General features: G+C 43.8%; 3 protein-coding genes across 11 annotated transcripts in view; 1 reads left to right on the forward strand and 2 right to left on the reverse strand.

The window, feature by feature from the left end:
* Positions 1–2,739, reverse strand: part of ALDH18A1 (aldehyde dehydrogenase 18 family member A1) — a 28,364-nt gene extending 25,625 nt beyond the window's left edge. Inside the window, exon 1 of one of the 3 annotated variants that reach the window (XM_027655353.1) lies at positions 2,579–2,739. The gene's annotated coding sequence lies outside the window, so the exon portion shown is untranslated. Of the gene's footprint in view, positions 1–212; positions 278–2,578 lie in introns of those variants that run through there. The other 2 variants (XM_027655352.1, XM_027655351.1) reach the window with 2 other exon arrangements.
* A 1,045-nt stretch (positions 2,740–3,784) lies between these two features.
* TCTN3 (tectonic family member 3) lies at positions 3,785–14,768 on the reverse strand. Of its 2 annotated transcripts, none has more exons than XM_027655358.1 (13): positions 14,392–14,768; positions 14,173–14,291; positions 12,275–12,405; positions 11,263–11,371; positions 11,074–11,192; positions 9,946–9,981; positions 9,468–9,542; positions 9,255–9,380; positions 8,132–8,227; positions 7,841–7,938; positions 7,105–7,270; positions 6,297–6,434; positions 3,785–4,309 (listed from the first exon to the last, which is right to left on the reverse strand). In XM_027655358.1, the coding sequence occupies exons 3-13, from the start codon at positions 12,353–12,355 to the stop codon at positions 4,088–4,090; spliced, it is 1,266 nt and encodes a 421-aa protein (XP_027511159.1). In that variant the 5' UTR covers positions 12,356–12,405; positions 14,173–14,291; positions 14,392–14,768; the 3' UTR covers positions 3,785–4,087. The 2 variants fall into 2 exon arrangements, with proteins under 2 accessions (XP_027511159.1, XP_027511158.1); XM_027655357.1 differs by having other exon boundaries at positions 14,715–14,758.
* A 317-nt stretch (positions 14,769–15,085) lies between these two features.
* The window catches only part of CFAP46 (cilia and flagella associated protein 46), a 66,835-nt gene continuing 60,795 nt past the window's right edge, over positions 15,086–21,125 (forward strand). For 2 of the 6 annotated variants that reach the window (XM_027655345.1, XM_027655344.1), the window contains exons 1-5: positions 15,624–16,055; positions 16,602–16,723; positions 17,567–17,698; positions 20,065–20,129; positions 20,613–20,777. In XM_027655345.1, the coding sequence (XP_027511146.1) occupies positions 16,004–16,055; positions 16,602–16,723; positions 17,567–17,698; positions 20,065–20,129; positions 20,613–20,777 (536 nt within the window). In that variant the 5' untranslated portion in view covers positions 15,624–16,003. Of the gene's footprint in view, positions 15,309–15,622; positions 16,056–16,601; positions 16,724–17,566; positions 17,699–20,064; positions 20,130–20,612; positions 20,778–21,125 lie in introns of those variants that run through there. The other 4 variants (XM_027655343.1, XM_027655348.1, XM_027655346.1 and 1 more) reach the window with 3 other exon arrangements.

Raw genomic sequence — 21,125 nt, forward strand, 5'->3', positions numbered from 1 at the left:
GGGCCGGGCCCCTCGGCTGCGTCCCTGCCGGGGGGAGGAAACCTCGGGGCCGCGCGGCTCTCCCAGGGCGCTCGGGCCCGCGAACCGCAGCGGCCGGGGATCGGCCGGGGATCGGCCGGGGATCGGCCGGGGATCGGCCGGGGACCTCCCGAGGACCTCCCGGGGACCTCCGCGGACCCCCCGCCCCGCCCCGCACAGCGCCCGCTCCGCACCCGCCGCCTCCCGCCGCGGCTCTCGCGGAGCAGCGCCCGCGCACGGGCGAGCCGCGCGCCCTCGGGCCCGCCCCGCTGTGCCACCGCAGCCAATCCGCGGGCCCCGCTCACCCGCCGCAGCCAATCCGGGAGCCCCGCTGTGCCGGCCCAGCCAATCCGCGGGCCCCGCCGTGCCCCCCCCCCCCCCCGCCGTCCCGCGGATGATGTAACTCCGTTCCACGTTGCAGCACAAAATCCTGGGCTCCGCGAGTTACAGCGCTGACAGACGCTTTGTCTGGTCCCGGACTAGTCCAGACAGCCCTACCCACGGCACGAGCTGCTGAGCCATCTCCCACAGCCTCCTTCACCTGGACTCGCCCTGCTCACACACGTCTGCAGACAGCAGATGAAAGGGCTGTGCAGCCACACTTGTGAGAGTGGCTTTAGCTCCTTAGGCCATTTATATCCTTTCTTTTCTCCACTGTAACACAAACCCCTCCACAAGGGCAAGAGCGCTGGCTTTGGTCTTCACTTTACCTCACATTATCCCCTTTGCATTCACTTCTAAATTAAGAGAATCATAGAATCATTTAGAACACTAGCATTTAGAATCTCCTGAGCTGGAAGGGACCCACAGGGACCATTAGGCCAACTCATGGCCCTGTCCAGGACACCCCAACAATCCCACCTTGTACCTGAGAGGGTTGTCATAACGCTCCTTGAGCTCTGGAAGCCTTGGGACCGTGACCACTGCCCTGGGGAGCCTGTTGAGTGCCCGATCACCCTCTGGGGGAAGAACCTTTTTCTGAGATTCAGCCTAAACCTGCCCTGTCACAGCTCCAGCCGTTCCCTCGGGCCCTACCACTGCTCACAGGGAGCAGAGTCGGAGCTGCCCCTTGAGAGGAAGCTGCAGACACTGGTGAGCTCTGCCCTCAGAGCTTTCCTCATATCAAGGCTATTTCATATATACAATCATCTCCATTGCTCTTCCTCTACCTCCCCAATTAGCCCAGACTACAGCATGTTACCCAATATGCTGTACAGAACTGCACAGAGTACTCAAATTTGGACAAAGCAAGGATTTATATAGTGGCATAATATATTTTTTTATTCTGCATTCATTCCTTAAGTGATAATTTCTACCATTCTATTTGCTTTTTGACTTTCACTACATCTTCAGCTGACTTTTCAAAGTATCATGCACAGTGATCCTCAGGTGGTTTTCTTCCCTGGATGTTGCAGAAAAACATAAAAATAGCATTGTTTTCATATTCCTACTAACACAACATGCAACAAGAGCAGCTGAAAAATTACTGAAGCTAAGCCTGAAAGATGCTCACTTTGCTATTGAACATGATTTTTATAACAATCCAGTACAGAGTAGCTTAGAAGAGCAAGGGAAAACAGCAAACACAGAAACAAATAAGTAAAGCATTTTACACAACAAAAAATATTCACTGACACAAATATGGAAAAGGTAATGTAGTTTCTGAAGTCACTAAACATAAATACTTTACTAGAGAACAGGGAAGAAGAAAACTTTATTTTAACCCTTTGTAATTGCTTCTCTCAGTGTCCTTGAGCAAATCTGGGAAGATAAAGAAGTATCTGTCAATTTTAGAGTAGAGTCAGCTCAGGCATAAGCATTTATGGAAATATTTGAGATATTATTCATTTAAGAAAATAAAACTCTTCCTGACTTCACAGTGCAGAGTTGCCAAAGGCTTTTGGTAAACCTTGTCAGCTTTGCTCATTAAGTCTCCTTTATCTACAGTTTTATGACTTCTTCCAGAGGGCTGTCAGGTTACTTAAAAAAACTTCTAATCTGATCCTGTCCTGTCTACTGTGAAGAAACACTATGTAAAGAACACAGGCTTATCACCAAGTCAGGTCAAAACCTAGGTAGTGACTCTGAGGTGTCAGGCAAGCGTCAGGTGGATTTAAATGTTTTCTTTGGGCATGGAGAAATCTTGTGAGTACCCACAAGAGACCACCAGCAAGGAAAGAAAACCTGCAGAACAGCAGCTCTGCTCTCACAGGGTCCCAGGGGGTGGAGGCCCGTGCAGCTCCAACCCGCTCGTCTGGTGCTCGCAGGGGACCGAACTGCGATTTCCCGGTCACTCCTCAGGGCAGCACCGCCCCGGGACCGCCGACAGAGCGGGACCGCGAGTCTGAGCGGCTCCGGGGAGGTCCGGGAGAACGGGGGTGAATGTGCCGCCCGGCAGCGCCACGGCTGAGACCCTCCTCCTCTCCTCTCCTCTCATCCCTCGGCCGCTCCCGGGCCCCGCGCGGGAGGGAACGGGCAGCACCGACGGACGGGGGGCACGGCCGAGGCTGCTCGGCCCGGCTCGGCCCGGCCCGGCCCGGCTCTGCTCGGCTCTACTCACCGCCCGGTTCTCCCCGGCCCCGCTCGGTTTTACTCTGCCCGGCTCCCCTCAGCTGCCGCCGCCTCACGTCGCTTCCGGCCCCGCCCGCGGGCTCTGCAGCTGTTCCTCCTTTGAAACCCAAAACTGCATCTTCCGAGAATCGATGGTCAGGCTTGGAAAGGGACCTTAAAGATCATCTAGTAAAGATCGTCTTCACTCGGACAGTGTAAAACCAGACCTACTGCCCCAAAAATGGCACGCTGGACAGGTGGCTCCAGATACAGTGCTGGCAGCAGGGACATTCCACAGCGCTGTCCCAGCCCTTCCCACCGAGTACTAACACTCCATCCTGGGCATCTGACACACGAGCCTGCCTGGTGTGTGCCACTGACACACCGTGCCTGATACCGGATTGCAAAGGAGGTTATTTAAGATCAGGCAGTGGGGAAAAAAACATGACAAACACTAAAATACACTGTCATAGGGAAACTGCAGATTCTAAATGCACATCCATTGCTATGGCACGGCTAGAATTTGTACAGGCCTTAATTCAGGCTAGAACAGGTTATGGACAAGGCTCCTTCCAGCTCCATTTCTTGCAAAGACAAAATGTCAGAGCAGCCAAATATGAACTAGAAAATATGACATGTTGGAGGTTGAGGTATGGCAGAGAATTACAGAAATAAGGTGATGCATTCTTACTTCATGTAATTGCAGCTCATAGATAAACAGTATCTCTGTAGTCACACTTAACTGATTTATTATCAATAATGCAGAAAATAGGGATGCCAGATCCTTTTCCTTCAAGCTATATCCTGACACACTTGGCAATTTGGCTTTTGGGAAGTTTCAGTTACTGTCACCTGTAAATTAATTTGCTGGATTCCACAGATCAGAGGCATCAGAGGACACAGGACACACTACAGATGTGTTCCACTAAAAGCTTTGCAAAGGCACATCTGAGAAGCCACATCTACCTAAAAATCCAAGCTTGTTGCTATAGTGGTACCAGCAGCCCTGTGTAACACTGGAACACAAAGTGTTCAGCGCAGCCTGCATGGGCTGCCCCAGAATCAGAATCCCTGGAAGCAGCAGACATTTGCATGGAATTCTTTCCCAGCTAATAAACCATGCAAACACTCACAAAGGTAAATATGTGAACTTACCCCAAAATCTGCATGTTTGGTTTTGTTTAATTTGTGTTATGTCCCTTGATACCCTGACTAATTACAAGTCTTTCAGTTTATTTTCGCACCCTTTTTTAAAGTTTGTAATGAGGGAGAGCAATAAAGTTGCTACACACAGTATATGTACAAAAGCAACAAATACATTTTATTAACAGTAGGCTCTGATCTTCTTGCCCCCTACTGATTCCACTGGAGTACTTCGCATCATAAGGGGCAGATTTTTCCATCATCTGAAGAATTTAAGATAAAAAATAAATCCTTTGCTAAAAAACATACTTTCATCCAACAACTTCCTGGAACATATTCTGAATGTACCAATTCACTTACTGAACCTTATCTATTTTCAAAAGCAGAGAATACTAGACATTATTAGAATAAACAAAAAATAGCCAGCCAGATCAACTCTGTAACTGCTTTCTAAATTGAGTGCCACCTTGAATGGGAAAAAGATATCAAATGGGAGTTTCCAGTGCCTTTGGGGCTGGCCCCGGGGTGGTTCTGGCCAGTCTGTCATGTCAGTGAAGGTAACGACAGTTGTCACAGGTACCGTGTGTGCGCTCGGGAACTGCAACAAGAGGGAAAGCACAGTTTAGCAGACAATGCAAAATAGATATCCCCCCTCAATTTTCTAATGGACACCCACCATAGATGACTGGCAAGCAAGATGTCTTTACAATGGTAGGAGTTAATTGTCCTAAGTTTTCAGTGGAGTAAACCCTCTTTCCTCAAATTGATACTTCGCAGGTAAATTGAGGGCACAGGAAAGACCAGTAGCTACTGTGCATCCTATGTTACAGATCTCCAAAGTGGCAGCAGTGACTCAAGCTCTGCTAGAGTAAGCCTTCTATTCAGAGGACAGACATCAGCTAGCTAGTAATAAGAACAGAAGCAAAGCTAGCTTTATTTTTTATAAAATTATAAACTGTATGTAAGATAAGATCACCTGGCCCTTTGGACAAGTGTTTGCTGCCAGAAACAGACAGAACCATAAGATGAAATCCTTTCAGTAAAATGTCAATAGAATAAAGCAGGGACCCAATAAAACAATAAATTTATTTCAATAAATTTATTTCTCACTTTTTTTCCTTCTTTTTTTCTCTTTTTTTTCTTTTTTTTTTTTTCCAGCCGGGTTGGAAGGGACCTCTGAGATCATCAACTCCAGCCCTTGATCCACTACCACCGTGGTTACCAGACCATGGCACTAAGTGCCACATCCAGTCGCATCTTAAAACCTCCAGGGATGGAGAATCCACCACTTCCCTGGGCAGCCCATTCCAATGGCTGATTACCCTCTCTAAAGAATTTCTTCCTAATATCTAACCTAAACCTCCCCTGGCAGAACTTAAAACCATGACCTCTTATCTTGCTGATAGTTGCCTGGGAGAAGAGACCAACCCCCACCTGGCTACAACCTCCTGTCAGGGAGTTGTAGAGGGTGATGAGGTCTCTCCTGAGCCTCCAGGCTGAACAACCCCAGCTCCCTCAGCCTCTCCTCATAGGACTTGTGCTCGAGTCCCTTCACCAGCCTCGTTGCTCTTCTCTGGACCTGCTCCAGCCCCTCAATGTCCTTCCTGAACTGAGGGGCCCAGAATTGGACACAGCACTCCAGGGGTGGCCTCACCAGCGCTGAGTCCAGGGGCAGAATCATTTCCCTGGTCCTGCTGGCCACACTCTACCTGATACAGGCCAGGATGCCATTGGCCTTCTTGGCCACCTGGGCACACTGCTGGCTCATGTTCAGCTTCCTTACAGAGAAGTATAAGCCTTGAAATACATGAGCTGCCCAAAAGACTATGTGATGTCAAAACCAAAAAATGCACCAAAATGGGATCCACTGAAACATGCTTGAAAAAGACTATTCATTGTCTTTTATGACCCTGTTAGCTCCTGCTGACATCACAGAACCACAGAATAGTTTGGGTTGGAAGGGACCTGTAAAGGTCACCTAGTCCAAGTCCCCTGCAACGAGAAGGGACCTCTTCAACTAGACCAGGCTGTTCAGAGCTCCATCCAACCTGGCCTTGAGTGCCTCCTTCTGGCTTACAGCCTTCCTCCTTAATTCTTCAAATCTGCTGCCATCAGCATTAGTCTCTTCCTCAGCTACCTGGTGATTTCAGAACCTCTAGAGGAACAGAAATGTCTTCTTACACAGACTATCAGCATGCTGTGGGGTCCGTGAAACATAAATCAACTCAAATTCCGTATCAAGGCTTTAAGATAAACACAGAGTAACTGAATCTTTGTAAATACAACTTTATACTGAGCATAAGTTTAAAGTTTGAGTCCTTAAGTGGCAGAAGGTGGTTTGGAGTTGGAAAGAAAGTACCTTTTCCAGTTGTGCAACTGCATGAGGACAGTACTAAACAGATCTCAAAACAATTTTTCATCTATGGAGCTGTTAAATAACAACTCTTGCCATTGCAGCCAGACCACTGCTAAAGTTCAATAAATCTCTACTTAGTTTCAAGACCATTCAATTCCTTGGTTCTTAAGCAACCTGTAAATCCCATTTAATTACCTCTGTGTGTGAGGGAGGGGTTTTAATTACATACCTTCAGGGGTTGACACTGGTAAAAGTACCGTGCACCCAGTATTTGAGCTTGTGGGTTGGACAGGAGGCCCACTTTAGTCCACAGTATCTGTATCTCCAGGGTCACAGGAACCATGCAACAGGAAGTGCAATTCACAGCCTGAAAATAAAATATACTCCAGTCAACTTAATATAGTATTTTAAAAGTGAAAAAGGACCACTATGGTCCAAGTCTAATATTTTGGATAGCATAGGTCACTTCAGCACTAACTCTCTAACTTCTAGTCAGGTCAACCACCCCTTTTGGAGCTATACCCATCTCACTTTCAAACAGAATTTGTCTCAGCTGTACCATTTGGATTTTGCATTCCATTAGGCCATCTGACAGATTACTAATTATTAATATACAAGCACTTTGGTTGCAAACTTTTAACGTTATTAGGTGATATATAAATATCCCTAGAAAATGGAAAATCAGAAAGGATGATAACAATAAAAACATCAAATTAATAGCAAGTAACCAGGTACCATTAGTTCAAGAAGGCTGTCAGAAAACTAGGTAATACAACACTGGATTCAGTATTAAACTCTTTTGGCCCACTTAGACAGCAGGAACAGGATTCGAGAAATATGGAATCTGTCAGGGTTTGTTGGGGTTTCTTTTGCTAAGTACCCTAACAGCATGAACCATGACTGCTTACAAGTATTAAGGCTCCTAAGAGTCAGAGGATCATCACACAAAGGAAGTCCAGATGCCCACACTTCCCTGAGATAATACAAAGATATGAAAGGAAAAATATTCACAGCTGGTCATCTTGCATTCATATTACCTGCACACTGCAGTTCTGAACCAGAATGGTTGTCCACTCTTCTCTCTGGGTTGAATGAGCACTGCCAATTATAGCAAGGTCCTCTGCTCTGTTCATCCCCTGAAAAGCCTTGTATAACTTCTGCTGGATGTAACTACAGTTACTCTCTTCCAGTAATGGGGATAGGCTGGAAATCAGAAAATAACAGCTTTGACAAAGTGATTTCCAGGACAAAAATCCCACTATCAACATCCTGCCTTTGTAATGAGTATTTCTTCTGCTCCTGTAATGAGTCAAGAAGTATTGGTATTAAACAGATGCAATCATCTCTGCAATGAGAAGGGAGAAAAATATGGGCAGGGTAATGCATGATAAGGAAAACTGACAGCTCTTTAGCCATCTTATCACACCAGTGGTTCTACACCTGCCCTGTCAAAAGAACAATCCAAATCATCAAAACAATCACTTTTAAAGATTCCTTTGTAATTCATTCCTCAAATATAAACTCTACTCTTGTCCAAGATGTATTGTCAGACTACAGCCTCATGATGTCCCAGAAGGCCTTCACAGTGTTCATATTATTCTAGTGGTCCTCCATCTCCCTGATATCCAAGTTCTCTTAGGATATGAAAGATCTGTAGAGACCCATTGGTGACCTCAGGGAAGGACCCTGGCTCCACAGCACTGCATAACAGATGTGCTAAGTGAGTCTACACCTTCCAGCTGTGTCAGGAAGGACAACTGCAGAGTGTGTTACCTGAGGTTGCAGCCTGTTCTCATGTTCCTTCCAAATTGTACCGTGTGTCTGAGGAACTGTGAGCAACCTCCATCACCTTCACTCCGTAAAATACTCATCTGACAGACTGCAAGTCAAGAAGCCAAATAAAAGCATAAACAGACAGTAGAGGACACTCATCTTGTATTTAACAATCCACTCACCCCACACTACTCCTTTTCCATATCAGAGGACTACAAAAGTCCAGACAAGGGAGTACCAGAAGTCAAGAAACCCAGTGATAAATAAACACTGGTAGCAGAAGAAGGATACGTGCTGCATGGCACCACTGTTTGCAATCAGCAATGGTGCTCCAGTGATATAGCCAGGGTTTCCACTTCTGGGCAACATATGAGAGAGGGTCTTGGTCTACAAAGATGCAAAGGGAAGAAATAGAAGAAGGGGAAAATATTGGCATCAATGAGATCCATTGATCTCTGAAGATCAAATTCATATTCTCAAAAATGTAAATGTAAGCCATTTTTTAAGTGACTGAATATTATGCACTACTAAAACTCCCATTATTTGTTTCCAAAGTCTCTTTCTTACTTGGAAAGTTCACTTGCAGTCCAGGAGGTAAAAAACTAAGTGTCAGTACCTGAAATGTGGATACTACCAGGAAAGCTCTCAGGACAATGAATTCCTATTGCTCAGCATTTGTGTCTGAGGAAGTGAACAAATCAGTCTGGGCAATTCTACAGATGAACAGCAGAACAAACCCTGCCTTGACCCTGATTCTTAGTGGCACATTCCACTTCTAAATTGTTTTATGGTGAGAGCCTCTGGGGCTAACTTCAACAAGGTTGCACTGCACACTTACCAACCCCTGAGGTCATCACTTACCCAACTTTACATTGCCTCTATGGGACAAGATTTATGTGAACTTAACATACATAAGTATTTCCGAGATTTCCACCCCCTCCAAAGTAACTCTCTTTCCTGCTGCACAGGCAAAGTTAAATAAGTACCTGGAATAAATTTAGCAACTTTGTTCACAAACACTGAACACCTCAGATAAAGCAATAGCTTCAACCTTTTCCTTCACAAGACCATGCTGGTGATTCCTCTTCCCTTCCACCCCAACAAAAAAACCCAAAAAACATCCAAACCAAAACAACAGCAAAAATAATCAGATAAAAACAATCAGCCCCTTGAAATCTGTGCAATGCAGGACTGCATGCTTGCACTGAGCCTGAATTTTTCTACTAGCATGTTTTACTTGAGACCAGAAATGCATCTCCTCCTGCCTTCAACTACCATCTGCATCCCAGGGTTCTGGTACTACTCTACCACAGTGACACTGCTCGAATCTTTTCACATCTCATCTGTATCAAAATCGGTCACAAACGACAGACTACAAGCTTGGTAAAAGCCCAGGGAGGATGGGGGCACTGACCCAGAAGTGCAAAGTGAAGTGCTGCTGCAGAGAGGATCCGAGGTTCCCAGAGATGTTGCTCACTTTGAACTGGACAGAAACACTCTGAATCCCACTCGTGCCACTGTATTCTATCTCATAGATCACCTGAAAGTCCAGTTCAGAGGAAAATCAGAGACAGAGAAAGGCAATAACTTTGTGTTAAGCTGCGCAAAGGAAAGGAGATTCACATACCTCAGAAACCACATTGGTACATGTGTTGTCTCTCATGTGGGGAGCTCCAGGTGGTGCAACTGCAGTGACATTTACCTGGAGACAGGAAGCACATGAACAATTATTAATTGTTTAAAAGGAGTGTGCATTCTTTACTCTTTTCCACTGCTTTTCCATCCAAGACAGATTTACCTCTTTGCTGTAGCTGTGATCTGTGAGCACACCACTCTGCTCCAGACACCCAATTTTTTTCCAAGAAAACAAGCTGCTTCCCTGACTTTAGCCCTGTCTGTACCCATTCATTTAAAAGTACATCCTTCCTTATATCCCTGTTTTTTTCTATAATGTCACACTTCTGTCAAAAAAAAACTTGTCTCAGACACAGCACATTCCCATTCTCCCAAGTTCCCAACCTATGGAGATTACTATGAATGCTTAAGATTTCAAGTATGTTTTATTTCAAAAGTAGAAATTATTTTCATTGGAGACAGAGACTGACCTTCATGGACTGCAGAATGGTGCCACTAACAGGGACCTGGGAAAAATAAACAAACCATTATATAACACCAAAAAAACCCCAAGTAAACTTCTGTGTTTGTAAGTGCCTAAAGTCATGAAATCATCACTAAACAGAACCTACATATTATATTGACAAAATTACTTGGTTTATTCCAGATGTGTAAAACTTGTCATCATTTTGTGATCTATAAATCACAGACCCAATCCACAAAATGCATTTTAGAACATCAGAAGACAAATTTAATCTTGGCCTTGCTAATGTCCTGCAAAATGCAGATACTTGGAAGTATCATATCTCTGATCCATTCCTGGAACTCCTTCTTCTGCCATCAAGTAATTACTTTAGCTTCCAGTTAAGGAAAAACTGAATTTTGGCCACAATGACAAAGAAAGCCCTGAAAACATGAGTTAAATCTGATCAATAGAATACTCTCTACTACAGTTATGCTGATTTACATTTCCAATATAAGGGGGAACAGAGTCATCAGCCTTAGTAAGGTGTTCATATTTACAATGTTGTTTTCTCATGGAACACCAGAGAAACTCTAGAAGGCAAGAGGAGATATTTTTGTATAAACATTCAGAAAAACCAGCACAATGAATGCAGAACAGTAAATCCATTACTTTGAAATGAAATCAAAATAAATAGTGGAGAAACTGATATGGAATTCAATCTATGACTGTAAACAGAGCTAATATTGATAAGTGGCCTTCCATATGATTTTAGAGGTAACATATTGTGTAAAACAAATCCTCATTCTTTACTGAGTACAGGCACTACTTGGTTGATCAAGCTGATGGAACAGAAAGGAATACTTTGAAAAACAGTCTGTTTAAAATGCAAGAGAGTCTGAAGTATCAGTGAAGCACCTGTTAAACCCATTAATAATTTGCTAATAACTGAAATTTATTTGAAAGTAGTTTGAAGGATTATCACCAATCACAATAGTTTTAGCAGGTGTCCCAGCAAGAAGGCCTCAACAACTGGGAGATCAGGGCTGACACACTAGATGACCTTCAGTTTTCCAGTTAGCTGAAGTTGCAGAGGAAAGCAATGCAAAGTCAAGCAACCATGATTTTGCACAAAAGCAAGAAATCTGACATGGACCTTCAGCACAGTGAAATCCTGGTAGTAAGAGGCAGCGTTGAGGGCAGGGTCAGTCGCGCAGCTCTTGCTCAAATTGGCAAAAATCCGAGTACAGCTTGTACTTTTACTGTCCAGGAAGCCTGAGTTAAGACATGACAACAGATCAAACAGAAGCAAATCACCCTAAGATATTCTTCCCCCTTTACTAACCAGCAGGATTTCCATCAACACAAAGTCCACTGGCTCCCATTTTTACTGGCTGTCTAAGCGTGCTCAGTACAGATGATGAATCAAAGTAGATTAGGATTGGATCACCAGCCTGAAAAGACAATTTGGAGAAATCACAATTACTGTGGAACACAAGGTGATGTCATCATCAGGGCAGAGAGACAAATCTATACCTCTTCTTTGTGTACACTCAGCTTTGTCTAAAAGGTTGTCCAACCTTTTAAATACAAGAAAACTCATCAGGAGAACTGAGAAACAAACACTTTAACAGTGTGCTCTGGTAGCCAGGAGAGCCACCTCTGTCTTGGGGTGCATCAGGCTCAGCATCATGAGCCAGTTGAGGGAGGAGATTGTCCTGCTCTGCTCTGAGGTGGCCTCACCTGGAGCCCTGAGGGCAGTTTTGGGCACCACATCATAAGATCTAAAGCTACTGGAGAGCATCCAAAGGAAGGCAACGAAGATGGTGAAGTGCATGGAAGGGAAACCATATGAGGAGCAGCTGAGGGCACTTGGTCTGCTCAGCCTGGAAGAGACTGAGGTCAGACCTCATCGGGGTCTCCAGCTTCCTCACAAAGAGCAGCAGAAGGGCAGCACCAATCTCTCCTCCCTGTGAGCAGTGACAAGACCCAAAGGAATGGCTGGAGCTGTGCCAGTGGAGGGTTAGGGTGGATCTCAGGAAAAGGTTCTTCCCCCAGAGGGTGGTCAGGCACTGAACAGGCTCCCCAGGGCAGTGTTCACAGCCCCAAGGCTCCCAGAGCTCAAGGAATGTTTGGACAACGCTCTCAGGGACAGGGTGGGATTGTTCGGGTGCACTGGGCGGGACCAGGAGTTGGACTGGATGATCCTTGTGGGTCCCTTCCAACTCAGGATACACTACAATTCTGTGATATTATGGATTACAGGTACAAAAGTAAGACTCAATCTGTTGTCATTAGATCTCATCAGATAGCTTTAGTAGAAGTGTATGTACAAACTGATTATGATTTCAACTCACATGGTAAAAAGCAGAGAATGATGGCTGGACTTGTGATGGTGCTATGAAAGAGTGTCTGCCATACTTCTCTAAGAACTTCATAAAATCAGATTCTTTGATATCCTGGGGCTGTTGGAAATAGTTCAGCTTTGCTAGAGTTTGAAAGGAGAAAAAAAAAAAAGAAATCTGCCAATATCAAATTACTAGAAAAGATAAAAGTAAATATTGTGCCAACATTTTCAAAAGGAACAGCTTCAGTAATTATAAGCTAGATGGTGCCTTATATTAATTAACCCAACTTAACACTTCTAACAGGCAATATGGTCTAGGGATAGGATGAAATCCTGAGTAGTTTGTACTGTTCATGATTAAAAGATATTAATACAGGAAGTGACTTTCCAAAAAGCATGAAAACTGCTTTACAACTATTTTAATATGTCCTGTCATTTCTGTGAGATACCCAAATTAGACACACATGACATTTTAATTACAAAGCACTACCAATTTATGAGATCATTAAAAAAAAACATTAAGTGGATTTGAAATAATTAAGATTGGTAAAACTCAAAAGTAAATATAAATAGACAGTAGGCATCCTAAAAACCAGACTTTTGCATGGTCTCCCACAGTGATTCCCTCTTGACCCAGTGGTATTCAATAGTATGGTTACAATGCTGTAATGTATTAAATTATTGCTGCTAAAACACTGTTATAAAGTGGCAAATTATTAAAGATGTGCTATGCAGACTCATCAATGTGTTTGTTTGAACAATAAACTTTTCTATACATCCAAATAAAACATCTTACAAGGTTCGAGGACCAGAGATCCTACCAACAACAGGAACAAGTGTCAGTATTCTCAATTACAGTAGTACCAAAAAGAATTTAAGTAATCCAGTAGGTTTGGAGAGAAAAAACATACATAAAAAAAAAACACCAAACAAGCTTTCAGTGTAATTCTGCTGTTTAAGGGCAGAGCATATGCTCAGAGGAACAGTGGAGCAAGCAGAAACAAAACTTTTGAATACAGCATTAATCAAGCAGCCAAATAAACATTTGAAGGAGATAAAAGTCAAAGGAATATTAAGCTCCTCCAAGGTTCACAAAAGTAGGTGCACAGAGCACCTTGCTTAATAATCACTTGAGGGTATAATCATTAAACTGAAAAAGAAAACACTTCTAGTTGTGCTCTGAATGTACCCAAAATATTCAGGCAGCATCTGTAAAGAGCTGAGAAGCAGGACTAGATAGTACGAAACTAACCCTGTTCTGACTAGCTGTTTCACCCATTAACCTCCTGAGCCCTACCCAACCTAAAATGTTCATGGATTTAGGTCAGAAGTAGCTGGGACTGTGGGTCAAAACTCCCAGACAAATGACTCGAAAGAGAAAACGGTGTGTTCAAATGTGAGACCCTACTGAACAGTAATAGATGCCGGAGAGTTGGACATCAAATCAGTCAAATGAAATACAATGTGGAAAAGAGGAAAAGAGTGTTACTGGCATATCCTAAAATATTATATGATTACCAGTGAAAAAATCATTGCCAGATGAGAAGATGAAAATAAGCACGTATAATAAAGAATACAAAATACGGAAAGAAATCACTTTCTGAAAAGGATAACAGTGGGATATTTCAAACATCCTTACTTGCTGCTTTAAGCGTAGCAAACTGAGTAAAGTATCTCAGATACACAAGCAATCGATAAAGGCTGATTTGTGCTTAGCCAGAAACTCTGGCCTTACATGGAGTGCAGTCACCTTTGTGTTTGTCTTTGGTGATCAGACCCCGATTCATTATGCTCTCTCAGGAACAGCCAAAATAATCAGTAACAATTATAACGTATCAGTTTAAAAAAAAATATTCCCTAAGCAGAGGCAATCTGTGAACGAATGATCTATGAAGAAAGGTTACTTACAGTCATTCAGCTGCACACAGAACAGATCATGTCCACCAGGGACAGCAATGATGTTTGTAGGATAAGGGGTGTTACTTCTGAAAATGAGTGACTTTTCCACACACACTTGACTCACAGACCTGCAAAGACAAGCCCCCCACACTCAGTAAACTGTTAAACAGACTATTCTTGCAAAATTTCCTATTTTATATTAATGCCAGCAACAGAACACAGTATTACTTTTCATCAGTTTAGATGTGCTGCTGTACAGTCTGCACTGATAATCAAGTACAGAAAGCCTCTCTTGTCATTGCAGTAACTTTGTGGAGCCTCTCTATTACTATATTCAAAAATCACTCTGAAAGTCCCTGGACGAAAAAGTGGTAAAAAAATTCAGTGTCCACGCATGACAGCTGCTCTCGGTTCTCATCCCAAGTGCAATCCGCGAAGACAGATTTTACTCTGCAATAGCCGAAACCATCCTCCTCACTGACGGAATCTCGCCGTCTGTACTTGCTGGACTGTCTCCCCACCGTACAATGCTCCTTTTACTACGACCGGACCTCCCAGCTCCCACCGCCAGCGGCCTCATCGCGGAGCAACCGAGCCGCGCTCCTCCTGGGCCATCGCGGTGCCGGCCCCGGGTGTCCCCTCGCAGCCCCCGGCCCGGCGCTGCGCTGTGCCGGTGCCCCGGGGCCGCGGCCTCAGCGCAGCCCGGGCAGCTGAGCCGCAGTTCCCGCCGGAGCCCGGGCCCGGTGTCCCGGGAGGCGCCCCAGCGGTGGGTGCCCGTCCCCTGCCCACCTGCTGCGGCCGGAGCGGCGGGCCGTGCCCGCGGGGGTGCGGACGGCCAGCAGGGCCAGCAGGGCCAGCAGCGCCCCGGCCCCGCGCATCGCCGCGACATGGCCGCGCCGCCACACCGCGCATGCGCGGCCGGGCCGGGCCGGGCCCTGCTCCGGGAGGAGCCCTTGCAGCCACTCGTCCCAGACGCGGGGCTTTACGGGAGTAAAAAATAAAAGACAGGCTGTCACACAGCTCGTTTGAGCGCAACCACGTCAGGCAGGCCACCTTGAAGCATGGATTCATGGCATTACGTTAGCATGCAGCTTGAGAGTGAAGGGAATGTGTGTCTATCTCCACAGTCATACATAAACTCCAGGGTGCATAATGAGATGGGACAGCACCCTCAGTACAGATTGTGAAGTTGGCCCTAAGCTCCCTTACTGTAGAGCCGAAGGAAAGGAGCAACAGATGGGAAAATGCTACGGAAAATTTGTACTCTCTTACATGTTAAAAAAACACACTACAGAAAAGCCCTCTGGGAAGGACAAATTTGTAACACATGAAATGTTTGAATCTGCAAGCCACGCACGAAAGAATCAGAAAGTAATTATAATATAAAAAGCACATGGAGCAAACCAATGTTCCCTTTGACATCCGTACTATTCTCGTTACAAAAGTTGCCGGTGAGAGCATTTCTTAGCGCTGCTTCCATCCCCAGGAAGCCACCAGTCGTTACCGGTGTCACCCGCGAGCCCTCGCCCTCGCCCTCCGCGGTGGTTCCGCACAGGCACCGGGACAGGCCCGGCCTCAGCTTCCCCGCCTGGGGCCGGGGCCGCGGGGGCTGGCGAGGCCGGAGGGGCGGGAGGTGCGCGCCCCTGCTGTGGGAGCGCTGCCGGGATACTCGTGTGTTGTGGGAGCGCTGCTGGGATACTCGTGTGTTGTGGGAGCTGGAGCGGCCGGGGCCGGCCCTCCGGCGGGCACAGCTGGCAGGCGGTCCCCTCGGCTGACGGGGCCAGCGCTTTCCTCCTCGGAAAGGCCCCGGGCCCGCGGGGTGAAGCCTGGGGCGGTTGCGATGGCGGAGCCGGCCGTCAGGGAGCGGCTCCGCGCCGCAGAGCGCGGCCGAGGTGAGCGGGCGGCCGGCGGCTGCCACCTTGTGCCCGTCTTTAAATAAAGGAAACGTCACGCTTTAAACGCGAAAACGGCTTGGTCCTAATTTGTTTTGTGATTAAACTGTGCATGTGGAGAAAGCGTTCTTTCTCCGAATGCTTTAAGCATGCTGCTTGGCTATGCAAAGAAGTGAGTGCTGTAGTGTTTTTTTCTAGAAGATCTAGTGTTCGTCCAGGCAAGTTCACTCCACAGAACAGCTTTAAGGATTTCTGTGCCAACAGAAAGCAAACTGCTGAATTTATGGAATTGTGAACTAGGGGTTCCAAGTAGTTCACTTTCTAGTGTGCTAATGTTAGTGATTTTAAATAGCAAAAGACTTATTAATGCTTCATCTTAGAATCATGTCTGACTTTTTGAACAACATGTGTTTGATATTATTTTTCTTAAATATTCTTAATTTATTTCTGTGAAGGAAAGACAGGATATCACACAGCTCATTTGAATGCAATCAAGTCAGTCAATCCACCTTGAAGAATAAATTCTTTATTCCTTATATATTGCAGATGTTCAGGCTTTGAAGGATGCTTACGAGTTGATCAAATCAGCCAGTGAAGGAATATCTGCACTTGACTCAGATAACTTCAGCACCGACTTGTATGTTTTATGTGCTGAACAAGCACTTCAGGTTTGGAATTTAGGCAATGTATCTGTATTGAATAAAAATATGTATATGACATACTGTATTTACAGTTGTTAAAGCTACTGCCTCAAAAACAATCCCAGAAATACCTGAGAGAAGTATTATGCTCTTCTGGTTTTGGAGAGCAATTGTTTAAACATGCATTTTCCCTTAAAACTCAGCCTCTGAATTATCATTTTTTATAGTCAGTCATCAAACTGTGGTTTGTGAAGTTTTCAATTAGGCCAAAATATGGCAGGTATACCATAGCATATATAAAATAGTTTGCTATGCCTGTTTTTTTTTTTGTTATGTAGAACTTGAAGTTAGCAGTTTGGTTATGACTGAAGAAAATGTGTCTGTGAACAGACCCTACCAGCCAAAAGAAGGAAGGTTCTACACCATTCTAATTATGAATCTTTTTTTTTTTTTTCCCAGGCTGCAATCCAATCAAATTCTGTGGTCTGAAAATTGACATCCATACAAAATCCTGCCAGCTAATATACATACTTAAAAAAAAATTCTGTTAAGAATTTTGTCTATTAACAACTGTGTTAAAAAAGGAGACATTTTTTGAATACTGTAAGCAGTTATGTGACTGAGGAGTTTTGTTAAATAAGGAAGCTGTCTTTTCATAAAAAAATTACAAAAATATGCCTTCAAATTTTAGTAAATTTTAATGGGCTTGTACCACATCTGGTACAAGTCTGCATCTTTGTGTAATATTGCTTGCATACTGGTATGCAGCTGGATGTTACCCCTTGATTAGGCATGCATTTTTAAAAGCTAACAGTTCTTAATTGTTTGTTGCATTTTTTAAATATTAAAATGATTTTTTTTGGGTCTTAGATGGGATATCCAGAAATGAGCAGTGACTGTCTACAGATGTATTTTAAAGCAAGATTTCCTGTGAACCAGTTTCTTGGTAGAGCCTATTTGTGCCAAGGCCAGTTGCATGCTCTACACTCTACAGATAATTTGGTGAGAAATTGTAGAGGTTGCTTTACATTGAGCCAGTTTTTAGAAGTATTTATTCCTAGGTTTTGATGTATTGCTTTCAGCTATTTTAAATGCACAAGGATGATCAGACTGTGGGAAAAATAAAATATATTGAGTAATTTGTGAGTAAGCAAAACCAGCTGGATTAGACTAATATTTCAAATAGTTTGGGGAGGACAATAAAAAGGAATGCTTGCAAAAGTTTTCAGGTTTTCAAGTTTGATTGTTTTGAAGTCAACCTTTTCACTTTTTACTTAAATGTGATACTTTCAAACTGAATTTAGCCGTAACTCTTAAACTGATTACAAGTTTTATTCAGGAAACATTTCACAGGCTTGTGGGAAGTGGACGACTAAAGGAGAGAGGTTGCCAAGCTACTTTCTGTGGCAGCGTGCTTCTAGCACTCATCAGTAGTGTTTCCATGTAGTACTTTGGATGTGGGTAAGAGGTAGTAGCAACTCAGCAGGATACTTCTGCATCTGTGTGTTGCTTTTAGGTGATACCATGTCCATAAGTGTTTTCCTCCTGCTGATTTTAAAATGGAGTAGGATCTGTTTTATGTCTTCAGTATTTCACTTGTCCTTGTACTGTGGTCAGTCAGCTTTGATAATCTGTTAATGGTAAATGACCACTGAAAATGGCCATAACAGATGTTTAGAATCATGGAATATCTTGAGTGAGAGGCCACCCACATGGACCATCCAGTCCAGCTCCTGGCCCTGCAGCAGACACCCCAACAATCCCACCCCGTCCTTGAGAGCATTGTCCAAATGCTCCTTGAGCTCTGGCAGCCTTAGGGTCGTGACCTGGGGAGCCTGTTCAGTGCCCAACCACCTTCTGGGGGAAGAACCTTTTCCTGAAATCCACCCTAACCCTCCCTTGGCACAGCTCCAGCAGTTCCCTGGGTCCTGTCACTGCTCACAGGGAGCAGAGATTGCTGCTGCTCCTCTGCTGCCCTTTGTGAGGAGGCTGCAGACCCGGATAAGGTCCGACCTCAATCTCCTCTTCTCCAGGCTGAGCAGACCAAGTGTCCTCAGCTGCACCTCGTATGGCTTCTCCTCCGGGCCCTTCACCATCTTTGTAGCTCGTAGTTAGTGTTGTGTTCACAAATTTCCCTTACAGATGTGTCAGTAGTTTCTTTGAATAATGTGTTTGAATTAACTTTCGAGCTAGAATCTTTTCCCTGTCATCTATACTTTGTTTCTTCTCAGAGCACATGGGCAGAACAACTGTTCAACGGTCCCTTTGAAACTTCATGCACATTTGAAAAGTGATACACTTTGCATCAGTCGTGAAGTTTTTTCACTGCTGTGTTCTAGATAATTTATGAAAATAGGAGTGGTGCAACATCTCCTACTGTATGACGAGTAATCAGATTCACTTAATGAAGATAAATTTGTCCTTATTTTGGTTTCCAACCCAAACAATCCTTCTTAGTTGATTAAGATGCTTATGTTCTTAATTATAAGATGTTCTTAAATTTAAGATGTTTTTGCTCTTAGGGGCCAAGTGCAATTTCTCTGCTTTGGTATATATTTCATCTCAGTCTCTTTTTTCTGGTTTTCTCTTTATCTGTGTAGTTTCCATTTATTGGTCAGTACCCCTCTTATGCCATCTCAGAGCCCAGTAAGTCAGTTCCAGCTCTCTTTGAGAGTTTAGTTACTCTCAAACTCTCAGCTCCTCTGCTGTCATCCCCTTCCTGCTCACCCAGTTCCACCTCCACTTTGCCATTTCCACTGAATCTTTCTCCTCGACTTTCAAAAATCCCTGTTGACTATCTCATCCATCTTCTTTACACCCTCCCTTCGGAATTTGTACATACTGATAAGATCTCTCCTGAGCTGCCTTCTTCAGGCTCAGCAGTCCCAGCTCTCTCAGTCTTTCCCCATAGGAGAGCACCCTGACATAATGTTTCGGGTGACTTGTTGGAGCTGTTTTGAAGAAAATAATACCTCAGGTTTTTTTAATGGGACAAACCAATATAATTTCCCCCCCCCCCCAGATCTGCTCTTGCATGTCTCTGGGCTTTCTTTGCTGAAAGCTTAAAAAGTATGCAGCTTTGCAGTTCTGGAAAATTTCAGTCCTGATAATTAGTGTTTGACAGAAATGAAATACAGTGAAAATACAGTTTTAAAATTTGAAATCAGGAAAACATAGTAACAGAAAATGCAACCAGTTTCTAGTTATTCTGTTTCTATGGGAGCAACCTCCTATGGCAGTATGTTTTAGTTGAGATTAGTCTGAAAATAAAATTTATGAGATGTGAACATATTAAAATAGGAAAATAATGTACTGATTTATAAAAGCCGTATTCAAATTGCATTGGCTTTTATTTTGTTCTGTTCTAGGAGGAGTTTGAGAAGTTCGTGCTGTTTTTTATGAAGGCAATAGATTTTGCCAGCCATGATAGAAGGTAGGCCCTACTGATGGGTTAACTCTAAATCCCAGGAAATGTTACTGATTTAGATTTTCAGTTTGTCTCAGGTTTTCAGTAGGTAACCTTGAGTTGTGTTGTTTGGGTTTTTTCTCTAGATTTTTACTTCCTTTTCCTAACTTCTGTAACTGCTGTAACAACACAAGAATACTGAACTCTTAAATGGACAGGATGAATAATCCTGTGTAAGGCTGGTAGACATCTCAGCATTTCTTACCCTTTTGTACTTATGCTCTGTAGAGTGAGAGCACCACATTAGCTGATTTTTCATTGGTATTATTGAGTAGAGCATAGTTGCAGGAGTTACCATAATCTTGTGCTGTACTTGTCTTCTCAGTTATTGATCAGGATTGGCTCTAATGAAAAGTTCCGATTTTTACTTCTTAGAAGTGCCTTTAAAAGCTGTAATTTTATGTTTATTCAATTCCACGAAATACTAAATTTTTGATTCTTATTTTTCAGATATTATTTTTTGATATATAACGCCTCAGTTCTTTATTGGCAACTTGTGAGGCCATTTCTTAAGCCTGGGTTCCGCAATTGCCTTATTCCCAGCCTTTCTCGGATTGTTACAGCATTAAACCAAACTGAAGAGCACGACAATGAATGGAGGGCAGAACTGATGATGTAAGTTTGATTATATTTTCTCAGATGGACATTCTGTAGTCCTCTTACACATGTGGCTGCCACGTGAGGTGGTCTTTACTAAGGTGTATTTCATTGGTAATGCTGTAGATACATTTATTGTGGAAAGCTTAATTCATAACTTTTTAAAGAAACATGAATGTACTCAACATAAAAAATGCTTCATTTTAATATTTAATTTGAGGTTAAAATTTTAGTGGCAGAGACAACTTTGCCCTCGGTCTAATTTGAAGTAGCACAGTCATTTTGGATGTAGTATTTGAGTCATTCATAATAATTGGAAAAAAATGATGTATCACTATCAATGTATTACCATTCTCACATTTCTTG

Source organism: Corapipo altera, unplaced genomic scaffold (assembly GCF_003945725.1).
Source record: "Corapipo altera isolate COAL_440 unplaced genomic scaffold, ASM394572v1 180, whole genome shotgun sequence".
Classification (NCBI taxonomy): domain Eukaryota; kingdom Metazoa; phylum Chordata; class Aves; order Passeriformes; family Pipridae; genus Corapipo; species Corapipo altera.